We start from the raw sequence: 12404 nt of genomic DNA, 5'->3' as shown, positions 1-12404 counted from the left end.
TGAATGGCTAAATCTTTAGGAAAATGTTTGGTTAAAGCAGAACAGTTATTCCCTACATTATATTAAATGTTAAAAAGTACAACTGTGCCGGATTACTCGAAAGGTCATTTCTATTTGCTTGAGTGAGACAGGGGTTTAAAGCTCAATCATCATTAAATGAAGCACGATAAAAATAAAATGTAAAAATTAGCAAGTTGTTTATGGAATAACTGCTGGTCATCAGATTGAAATGCAGGCAGTCCCCGGGTTATGTACGAGTTCTGTTCCTGAGTCCGTCTTTAAGTCAGACTTGTACGGAAGTCGGAACAAGTACCGTACATCTGGTATTATTTAGCGTTAGTTAGTCAAACGTTCGTCTTAGTATACAGTATATATTTTACCTTTCTATGCATATAAAACACTTAAGAAACGTATGTATTCCAATAATTAAACCACTGCGTTGCTTAGTAATAATTGTAGCTTTCATTGGGGCAGCGCCTTTCACATGCTCCATTATTCTCGCTTTATCCATTATCCTTTAAAATTGTTCCGATCGTTGACCAACTGTAGCTTAACGCTTTTCCAAACACTTTATTATTTCCAATTGCGATCGCTTCCTGTCAATGGAGCAGAAACACTGTGGGCGGCAGGTCCCGACCTGCGCCGGCTCCCGAGGTCTGCTGGGTCCTAAGGACCACCGCATTGAGACAAGTTAAATGGAACAAGTGGGGGCTGTGCTGGGTTTGGGCATTTGATCATCCACAATATTCCGCATGGGAATTTAAACTGGAGGCGGCAGTGATTTTTCTTACAAAGTCAAATTGCGAGCTCAACATCAACCCGGCACGGGAGCAGACTGTCACTGGATCGAACTCAGAAACCCCGGCGCTGATCTCACTGCGCCTCCAGCCGACCAGAACAGGGAGGGGGGCGGGGTCAGGGTGAATCTTACTGAGAAAAATTTAAGCCAAATACAAAGTTAAACACTCAACACAGTGTCAACGGCAATGACTTAAAATGGCAGATGGCGTTCTCCTTCCTCGGTTCGTAAGTACGAGTTGTCCGTAAGTCGGACGTTCGCAACTCGGGGACTACCTGTACAAAAACTAATGAGAAGACCTTCCAGGACAGTAAAGAAAATGCAACATTACTGCTTATGAATGGAATTGTTTCTACTGCTGGAGCACTTTCTTGCCTTTGGAAAGTTAGACACCACTATCTCCAGGAGAAACTAAAACTGCACAACCACAATACATAACTGCTAGAAAACACATTGATTTAAATAATAGAAAGATTATGGCAGCATCTGATCCTTTGTTTTTATGACTGTTGCATTAAACACAACCTTTCCAACCAGCATCCTTCTAGAGTGTTGTGGAATCCTCAACTGAAAATGTGAATAATTATACCATGGGAAACAGAGTTACTGAAACAATATAAATGACAAAGGTTGACACTTTGAAATCTATTTGCTCCCTAGAACCATTCAGATATAAAATTCTGAAGTAGAGACAAAAGATCGATTTCTGCAGGGTATTACAATATAATTATCATTCTTCGAGTTACCCAATAGTCTTGATTCTAACTTCTTGACATCACAAGGAAAAGGAGTAAATGAACACTCTACATCTTGCTTTTGATTGTTTGCAAGTCTTTTTTTAAAAAGAAAAGCAGATCTGTAGCAACAAATTAATTTCCTTGATTCAGACAAGGTCACATCACCTATTTTTTACCTGTGGTAGATGGAGTATTTTATCCTTTACATATCAGTCAACAGATAATGTTACCTAAAATTGCCAACTTTGTGGTGGAGTGCTGGATGGTGTTGATCTTCACATGTTGTTGGAGTTGAATTCATCCAGGCAAGTAGAAGGTGCTTCATCAGATTTGAGGGAAGGGTTTGGGAAGTCAGGAAATGAATCATTCTCAGAAGAATGCCTAATCTTTGGCTTAGTCTTTTATGAATTTATGCCAGTTCTCCACTTTGTGCTGGTGTGTTCAAATTTTTACAAAGGTCTCAGATACATTAACTGCTTTTTGTTCTGCACATGTGGTATTAACATAGAGTTTTCATAGAATTTTCTTTTTATTTCAGATTTTCAACATCAGTTTTTCCAATTTCCTTTCAAGCATCTGATTAGTAGTGACTTTCACAATGCTCATTGTGATAGCAAATTTAATGATGTCGAGGGGAACTGCTGAGATTCTCTTAATAATAACTGTCACCTAGCAAAGATTTAGTGTGTATTCTGTTTTCCAAAGCCTGATCGTTGTCTCATCTTTTCATGCTATGGACAAGCACAGAACTGCAGAATTGTCATCACACGTCCTCACTTCTAGCCATATAAATGGTGGTGGGACTGATGCTGTCACCTCCTATCATTTTACTAATGACTTATGATGGGGAACTTGGACAGTAATTGACTATTGGGTTTGAATTGTTTCTGGTGACAACAAATATCTGGACTATTTATCATCTTTTTGGATAAATATAATTGCTGCAGCTCATTTGGAACATGGCTAGGTCTGGAGCATGTTTACAACTGGGATGTGGCTGGAATTGACCGTATTCAATGAGCTAGGGCATTAAAGAATAACAGGTGGGGAGTTCAAGCAGCACAGGATCAACATTTATAAAATGTTAAATCTCAGTGTTAACACAAACCTAAGTAATTATACAAGTTTATTTCACTTGATTTGTGATGCAGTTCACAGTGAAAAATGTTTGAAATTAAATAATGGTGATTCAGAAAATATTTTAAATTAAGGTTGGAATTAATGGCCAGACATGTAGTCTTTTCCCATCTATGATAGCTTGTCCATTCGAATAGAACAGTTTTACATTCCCAGTATTAGTGTCACTTAGCTTGGTGCAAGAAAACAGTAAAGAATTTGATAGTAACTGTAGCTGGACAGAAGTAACTTCTCATGTGGTCCTTGTCCTGCATAGTCGACTTAAGTTCGGAGTGGGAAAGTTGAGATTGTACACAGACTCATTTAACTGAGAAAATTACTGAGGACTAAAGTATAGGGTCATAGAAAAGTACAGCACAGAAACCAGCCCTTTGGCCCATCTAGTCTTGGGGCTAGTACGATAACAGAAAGGAAAGAACAAAAATAAATCCCATTTGGTACACAGGATTGCAAAGCAAATCTTTACATCATGGAGTCAGAATCATACAGCATGGAAATGGGTTGTTCAGCCCACAAAGTCCATACTAACCAACAGGCACCCATCTATATTAATCCCTTCTCCCAGCCCTTGTTAGGTAATCTTCAGTGCTTGGGTAATCAAGTGCTTGACTAGTCACTTCTTAAATGATATTGGCAACCGTGCTTCTACCACTCTCCAGCAGTGCATGCAAGGTACTCACCAGTCTCTGGGTGAAAAACGACTGGCTTAGATCCCCTCTACAATCTCTTTATAGCCTTATATTTATGGCAGTTATTCCAATTAAAAATACTCAAAAGAACAAAAATAGGCAGAGATCAGCAGTATTAAATATCAGGAGATATCTGGATTATTAGCTAATGCTGAAAATGCATTCTTTGGATCATTATACCTCAATCAACATATTGACTTTTATTTTAAAAATTCAAGTAAATGAAAAGAATACATGAAAATCCAGACATTTCATGACCTTCTGTTCAAGTATCTATTCAAGATGAAGGCTGAACACCCTTATGCGAAAACACAAAATACAAAAATGTCCAAAATCCGAATTTTTTTAAAAAATTTTTTTGAGTGCTGACATGATGCGACTGCTGGGCAGCACGGCCCAAAAGGTCAATTCCGTGCTGTATCTCAATAAATAAATAATTCCAAGAGATTACCATGTGACCACTCTGTGCATTATGTCAAAAAGGCCAGTAGTTACCCCTATGGGTAATAGTGAATTTTTTTAAAAAAAGAAACCTTTTATATTTATCTATAAACACACTAAGTCAAGTTATTGGAAAAACTTGACAGTGGTGTAAGTGTGAGGCATCTGACGGAGAAGTATGGTTGTAGGAACAACCTGAAGTTTGTTTGAACAAACTGTTCAAATTTCTATGCTGAAAGTAATGACCAGAAGTTAATGAAAAATAGGGGAAAAAATGAAGATCTCGATCGATATTGAAAGAGTGCATTCATCAGCAATGGAGTGAACGTCAGAGGGATGTCATTTTATAGGTACAAATATTCCAAAATCCAAAACACTTCTGGCCTCAAGCATTTCAGATAAGAGGTGCTCAACCTGTATTTTTCAGAAGGATTCCCAACCACAGTTCACTCAGTTATTACACAGGCCTGTGTTTCAACATCAAACGCTTAGTTAATTTCAGAAGTTAATATCCACAAAATCTTTTATTCCACTACCAAAAAGAACAGCCAGATCAAAGACTGCTTAATGGTCTATTGTAAATGGGGCTGAATGGATCCAAATCAAGTTCACTGCTAACAGTGGTTAGCCTCATCAACAATGACAAGACAGCGTACAGAGAGGAGTTAGAGGTGCTTGTAGAATGATGCGAGCATAACAACTTCAGTCCCAACGTAGACAAGAGATGACTGTGGACTTTAGGAAGGTGCAAGCTGACCACTCCTCACTGCACATAAGTGGCTCCTCTGTGGAGAGAGCTAGGAGCACCAAGTTTCTGGGAGTGCACATAATGGAATCTCATCTGGTCCCTTACCAATAACTCTTTATCAAGAAAGACAGTAGAGTCTGTGGAGATTGATGTGAACGAGGCTCCTTCCTCCACAACTTTTACAGGAGTACCTTTGACAGTGTCCTAACCGGCTGCATCACCATGTGATATGGGAACTGCAAGGCATCTGACCGCAAGACCCTACAAAGGGTTGTGAGGAATGCCGAGAGGATCATTGGGGTCTCACTTTTATCAAGCGCGCTGCATACACAGGGCACTTAGCAGTGTCAAGGCTCCCTCTCATCCATGCCACAATATCTTTGCCCCCTACCAACAGCAAAAGGTACCATAGCATTAGGACAAGAACTGTTAGGATGGGAAACAGCTTCTTCCCCCAGGATGTGAGATGACTGAACTGCCTGCCACCACCCAGGTCTCATGTATGAAGTGCCAGTAGCTTTATATTGTTTACTTTTACAATTGTGTCATAAGTGTAACTTATGCTAAATGTCGATCTTCTGTTATACATTTTATTACTTGTGGTAATATTACTTTATATGTTGTGTGAGTCATACGTTTTACATTGCATCTAGGCACACATGTACTCAACATGTGACAATAAACTTGACTATGTTAAACCAAATTCTGGCAATACTAGTCAGGCAGCATTTGTGGGAAGTGGAACAAAGTTATCATTTCAAATTAGAGACTGTTTGTCAGAACTATGAAAAATATTACAATGACAAATTTAAATTAATGTTTTAGAAAGCCAAAATGGCAAAGGCATAATCAACTGCACAACACATCTCTTCTCAATATGATTTCTCTAATAATTAAACATTCACTCAATCACAAAAAAAATACTTACAGGTCTAACATCTCCACAGGAATTCGTGAACTGTCGTGCCAAACCAAAATCCAGCATGAAACACTTTCTACAGGTGCTCGGAAACCGGCCCATTGCAAAGTTTGACTAAAAAGTTTAAAAAAAATGTTTTTCTTGCTTTAATGAATAAATTGGCACAGATCACAGAGGTTAAAAAGACTTAGACAGAAAAAGCAACCATTTATCTTATACTTAGTAGTCTTTCCACCTTCCAACACCTGTTCTCTAAAATACAGCCGCAAGATCCCACATATAGCAACAAGACCCATGACTAGGTAAACAACTTGGAAATAATGCACTGATGAATAAACCTTTCTATCTGGTAGTTACAATCTGACTGAGATGTAATATTGTGTTCATCACAGAACAGAATGAAGGAGAAACTCGTGCAGTCAGTAGCTTCCAAGTAGCTTTCATTTTGGGGTTAGTGGCCCATGGAACTACAACATAGTTATCATGTAGCAACAAGGGATGCTAGAGCCACTGATGTGATAACTTGGTAAAACACGATGACTACAGCAAGATTCAGGTTAAGGGAGTTCAAATAACTTCTTTGGCCTCCCGATACCCATGTGATGTGAAGTAGTCACCTGAACGCTCTACTTATATGTTTTCAAAAGCATAAAATGGTATGTTGTCTCTATGTCCTTTTGAATGCAGTAAATTTTTATGACATGACTTGGATAGATAATTCTGCAGAGCAGAAGCACAACAAACTAAGTACTTAACCTCTATGAACTTGGATCATCCAAGGAGACCAAGTGGAAGCTGTATGAAAAGATTATTTAAAGATCTAGGTTGGATTGCAACGTTCATTCCTTTTATCTGTATAATATATATCTGATAACTTCATATAATGAAGCTCATATAATATTGTAAACAAAACATTTTCGATTTAAATGTGCTCTAGTCATTTGAGCTGGGTGGCAGTCAACAGCAATGTTGTACAAGATTCCATCTAAATGGTCATGAACAAACAACTAATCACAGATTATAATTGAAAACATTCTCTCCCAGGTCAGCTTCCCCAGCATGAAACTCAACCAAAATTACAAAAGTGAGAGGACTGGCGAATGCTTGTTCATAGTTCTGGATGAATGTAAATAGAATTGGCCATTTGTAACACAAACAAAAAAGGGTGGTTGCATAAATTGTGAATTCAATATTGGGTCCTGAGGGCTGAAGTGTGCCAAGAAGCCACAATCTTGTAAAATTGCATGCTAAGCATTCACATTATTTGATCAGGCAAATTTTCTCTAAGAAAATACAGGCCTCTGTGTGTATATGTCAGCTGCATCCTGCTAATTGCTCTAAACAGCCCACAATCATTTCAGTCCAAATTACATCCAATTACATCATTAAATAACTTAACATTATGTGCTTCACTAGTTTCACTATGGTAACTTATTCCCCAAATCTCTATCTTAATTACTAAAATGTCATGTCTGGCTCAGTGCACTGTTCTTGCTCAAGTCAGAAGGTTGTGGGTTCCACTCCAGAGAATTAAGCTTAATCAAGGCAAGTGGTTACAACCTTTCAGAATGATAGCTCCTCTTATTAACAGTCAAGTACGCACCCACTCAGTTCCCAACCAATAAAAAGGTAAATATAGAATGAAAATCAAGTCCATGTAATAAGCAGGGAGATCAGACTAAGAACATAGGAGAAGGTAAGGAGCAGTCAAGTATAAAAAAGAAAACCAAGTCATTTCAATAGAAACAATTATGCATAGATTAGACAGGGCACTTGGGAGGAACAGAAGATAGAAGTGCATTTATTCTATTATAAACAGCTTAACAAGCAAGGCAAATGAACAGAGGGTGTTAACTAATGCCTGGCGCCGAGATGTGACATCCATTGAGGTTACAGCAGAGATTTGTAGGGATCGTTTTGGGGACAGCACATGGAGTTAAGGGTCAATTTAGGGTAGAGTAAAAGGTCAGGGGCAGTAAATGAAGAGCCAGAGATCAGAGTCCAGGTCAGAGCACCTTGCAGTCAAAGGCCAGCTATCCCTGAGGGTCGGGTCATCAAGTGCTGAGGAAAAAAATTAGCAGCTTCTTCCCAGCGCCCCCAGATTAGTAAATCCATATGGACAGTATATTCAAGAGCTGGTGACACCTCAGGTTGGGGAGCCCTAGGATCAGAAGTCCATGCGAGTCCAGAGGTCTTGTTGAGTTTGGAGGTCAAGGTGTAAAGGTCAGTGTGTCTGGACACACAGTTGGAGGCCTGATGTTTATGACTCTGGACCAGGGGACAGAAGTTGGAGGACTGATGTCTGCGAGTCTGAGAGTCCAGAGCCAAGGACTGGGGGTCAGAGGCCCAGTGACAGCCTGTTCTGGGATTAGAGGCCTATCTGTGTGACTGAGAGGATGAGTAAATGGGTCAGAAGGTGGAAGAGGCTTGTCTTGTTGTTTCTTGCTTGGTTCTGCTGAACACTGTGAGCATGCTAGGTTGGTACGGTAGTACGGAGTGAGACCTATGGACTGCTGCCAGCATATCCTTAGCTTGTGTTGGCTGTTAACACAAATGATGCATTTCACTGTATTATTTCGATGTATATGTGATAAATAAATTAAACTTAATCTGAGAGTGTTGCTATCACATATTTATGTTGAGGAAAGTAGGACTGGCAACTCGACATTCCAAGGCATAGAATCTTCAGATAAAATGAGGACTGGGTGGGGCTTGGTGGTGACGTAAAAGAAGAGATGGTATTACAATATTAATCAAAGCATTAATTACTGCATTAAGAAATGAGTACATCATTGAAAGATCGTCAAATAAAGCCATATGGGTGGAGCTTCTAAACAAAGAGTTTGATCACTTTTCTGAGGGATGTGTTTCAGGAGATAGAGGAGTGAATGCACAGACAAATCGTAAGAGAGGTGTAAAAACAATACAGCAATAGTAGTAGGGGATTTCAATTTCTCAAATATTAACCGTGAACATCTTAATGGGACTTAATTTTTAAATAAATCCCTAGGAGTTGATGAGGTGCTTCCAGTGGAATATTTTAAGGCAAAGAGAGTATCAGCAGAGAACATTTCAGATATAGTGGCCATAATATATTCTTATTGAAGAAGGATACTGGAGTGATGATAGTCCCGAATTGAAGGAAAGAAGATTTCAATATTATAAAACTGAACCTGATAAAAATGGACGCGGACTTGTGATGCCCATATGCTACTAAAGAGTCAAATCTGAAAAAATGCTAATGTGTTCTCCTAAGAGTGGAAGGGCATTTAATCCAAGGAACCAATGACATCAAGGGATATCAAGAGTTGGGTAAAACTACAGTGAATGACAAGTGTAGAGAATTGAAAATAAGAAAAACAAAAAAATCAGAAGGGCAAAGAATACAATAGAACACTGGCAGGCAGGCAAGATTATGGAGAGTCACAACTTTGTAAGCCCATCTAAGGTACTTAATCTATGTGTGCAACCAAAGGACACCAGAACTTTTTGCTATTCACAATAAAAGAGGATGGTACAGTTGGAGAATTGGGGGGGGGGGGGGGGGGACAGTGTGGGGAGTTCCAGAACCTATTACCATCAAAAAAGTGGAGAAATTAAATGTTTCACTGGTTTTAAAGGTGACCATAAAATATAGGAGCAGAATTAGGCCATTTGGCCCATTGTGTCTGCTCCACCATTTCATCATGGCTGATCCAATTTTCCTCTCAGCCCCAATTTCCTGCTTTCCCCCCGTATCCCAAAATGCCCTGACCAACCAAGAGTCTATCAACCTCTGCCTTAAATATACGTAAAGCCTCCACAGCTGCCTGGAAGCAATGAATTCCACAGATTGACCACACCCTGGCTAAAGAAATTCCTCCCCATCGCTGTTCTAAAAGGACGCGCCTCTATTTTGAAGCTGTGTCCTCTGCTCTTAGGCCCTCCCATCATAGGAAACATCCTCTCTATTAAGCCTTTCATTGTTCGAGAGGTTTCAATTAGGTCACCCCTCATTCTTCTAAATTCCAGTGAATACAAACCCAGACCATCAAACGCTCTTCATATGATAAGCCATTCAATCCTGGAATCATGCTCATGAACCTACTTTCAACCCTCTCTAGTTTCAACACATTCTTTTTAAGGGGCCCAAAACTGTTCACAATACTCCAAGTGAGGTCTCGACAGTGCTTTATAAAGTCTCAGTGTTACATCCTCGCTTTTATATTTTAGTCCTCTTGTAACAAATGCTAACAGACTCAACCTGCACAAGGACTCCCAGTTCCTTTGCATCTCCAGTTTTTGTATTTTCTTTCCCTTTCATTTCTTCTACCAAAGTGCATGACCCAACACTGTACTCCATCTGCTATTTATTTGCCTATTCCCTTAGTCTGTTTAAATCCTTCTGTAACCTCCCTATTTCCTCATAACTACCTGCTCCTCCACCCATCTTCATATCGCCTGCAAACTTTACAACAAAGCCATCAATTCCATCATACAGATCAACATAAAAAGAATCAGTCCCAACACAATCCCCTATGGAACACCACTAGTCACTGGCAGCCAACTAGAAAAGACTCCCTTTATTCCCACTCTTTACCTCCTGCCAATCAGCCACTGTTTTATCCTTGCTAGAATCTTTCCTGTAATATCACAGGCTGGTAGCTTGTTTAGCAGCCTCGTGTGTGGCACCTTGTCAAAAGCCTTCTGTAAATCTAAGTACAACATCAAAAATTCTCCTTTGTCTACCCTGCTTGTTAGTTCTCAAAGAATTCCAACAGATTTGTGAGGCAAGTTTTTCTCTTGAGGAAACCATTCTGACCGTGGCCTATTTTATCATGTGCTTCCAAGTACCCCAAAACCACATTCTTAGAAATCAACTCCAACATCTTCCCAACCACTGAGATCAGATTAGCTGGCCTACAATTTCCTTTCATCTGCCTCTCTTTCTTGAAAAGTGATATTTGCAATTTTTCAGTCCTCCAGAATCTTGTGTTTCTTGAAAGATCATTAATAATCTCTCCACAATGTCTTCAGCCACCTCTTTCAGAACTCTGGGGTGTACACCATTTGGTCCAAGTGACTTATCTACCTTCAGACCTTTCAGTTTCCCAATAACCTTCCCTCCAGTGATGGTAACTTCACACACTTCGTGATCCTTGACATCTGGAACTTACATCACACTGTTAATGTCTTCCATTGAAGACTGATGCAAAATTCTTATACAGTTCATCCGCCATTTCTTTGTCCCCCATTACTACCTGTCCAGCATAATTTCCCAGCAGTCCGATATCCACTCTTGCCTCTCTTTTAAACTATGCATCTCAAGAAGCTTTTGGTATCTTCTTTAATATTATTGGCTAGCTTACTTTTGTATTTTACCTTTACCTTCTTACTGACTTTTTTAGAGCCTTCTGTTGGTTTTTAAAAGCTTCCCAATCCCCTAACTTCCCACTAATTTTTGTTTCATTATATATCCCCTCTCTGACTTTTATGTTGTATTTGTTAGCCCCTGTTAGCCATGGTTGTGTCAACTTGCCTTTAGAATACTTATTACACTTTGGGATGTATATACCCTATGCTTTCTGAGTTGCTTCCAGAAATTCCATCCGCTTCTGCTCTGCCATCATCCCTACCAGTGTTCTTTTCAAATCAATTCTGGCCAATTCCTCTCTCACGTCTCTAATTCCTTTTACTCCACTGTAATACCGATACAGCTGACTTTAGCTTCTTGGTCTCAAATTTCAAAGTGAATTCTATCATTTTTTTTATGATTTTATATTTTATCATAGTTCTTTTACCTTAAGCTCTCTAACCAATTCCAGTTCATTGCACAACACTCAATAGCACTAAATTAGTGGGCCAGCCACGATCTGCTCTAAAAAGGTATGTCATAAGCATTCTAGAAATTCCCCTCTTGGAGTCCCGTACCAAACTGATTTTCCTAATCTATCTGCATACTGAAATCCCCTATGACTACTGTAACATTGCCCTTTTGACATGCATTTTCTATCTCCCGTTGTAATTTGCAGGCAACATCCTTACTACTGCTTGGGAGTCTGTATACAACTCCCATCAGGGTCTTTTTACCCTTGCAGTTCTTTAGCTCTATCCACAATGATTCAAAACCTTCCGACCCTATGTAACCTCTTTCTAATGATTTCTTTTTATAAAAAAAACCAATAGAGCCTTCTGCCTTGCTACCTATCTTTTCAATATAATGTGTATACTTAGACAATAAGCTCCTAGCTATAATCTTCTTTCAGCCATGATTCAGTGATACAATATCTGAAGTCAGGATTGAGCCCAGGTCTCTGGTGGTGGCTCTACTAGCTACTATACATGTGGCTCCAGAAGAGAAGGCAACAAAGGAGTGGGACTAATTGGATAGCTCGAGTACTAAACTGTCATGGATATAATCATTCTCCGAAATGACATTCAGTTTTCAAACTGAAGGTCAATAAACTTAAATCTATCCTGCACTTTAAAATCCAGGTGTAACTGTTCTCTGAATTACTTACAGGTTTGATGTCTCTGTGAAGGAAGCCTAGAGTGTGAATACTTTCTATTGCTTCAAGAATTTGTTTTCCCAGTCGTAGAATAGTGCTGATGCTAAAGGTACCACGTGATTGACTGCGACGTAGATCTGCAAGATTTCGCCCCTGAATGGAATGAAAGAAAATTTTTTTTAAACTTATTAACCGAATAATACATATCACTCAGGACATTGTCTGGATATGAAGATTTTTAGACAATTCCTTGGATAATTCTTTATTTTTCCACATAGCAAATACGTCAATGAAATTCAAGTGGCTCAGTATTTTCAGTGGTTATCTACTACACTCATTCCAGTTTATCCTTCTGACAGGCTGCATCACTGTCTGCTATGGGGGGGGGGGGCGCTATTGCACAGGATTGAAAGCTACAGAAAGTTGTAAAATTAGTCTGCTCCATC

General features: G+C 39.3%; 1 protein-coding gene across 4 annotated transcripts in view; it reads right to left on the bottom strand.

The window, feature by feature from the left end:
• The window catches only part of LOC140725256 (tau-tubulin kinase 2-like), a 363522-nt gene that overhangs the window by 199270 nt on the left and 151848 nt on the right, over window positions 1-12404 (bottom strand). For all 4 annotated transcript variants that reach the window (XM_073040487.1, XM_073040490.1, XM_073040489.1 and 1 more), the window contains exons 5-6: window positions 11971-12111; window positions 5480-5584 (exon numbers count right to left, since the gene is read on the bottom strand). In XM_073040487.1, coding sequence (XP_072896588.1) covers window positions 5480-5584; window positions 11971-12111 — 246 coding nt within the window. The remainder of the gene's footprint in view (window positions 1-5479; window positions 5585-11970; window positions 12112-12404) is intronic.

The sequence above is a fragment of the Hemitrygon akajei genome, chromosome 3, assembly GCF_048418815.1.
Source record: "Hemitrygon akajei chromosome 3, sHemAka1.3, whole genome shotgun sequence".
In the NCBI taxonomy this organism is placed as follows: Eukaryota; Metazoa; Chordata; class Chondrichthyes; order Myliobatiformes; family Dasyatidae; genus Hemitrygon; species Hemitrygon akajei.
The sequence above is the reverse complement of the archived record's forward strand: the minus strand, read 5'-3'. Positions and strand labels throughout refer to the sequence as shown.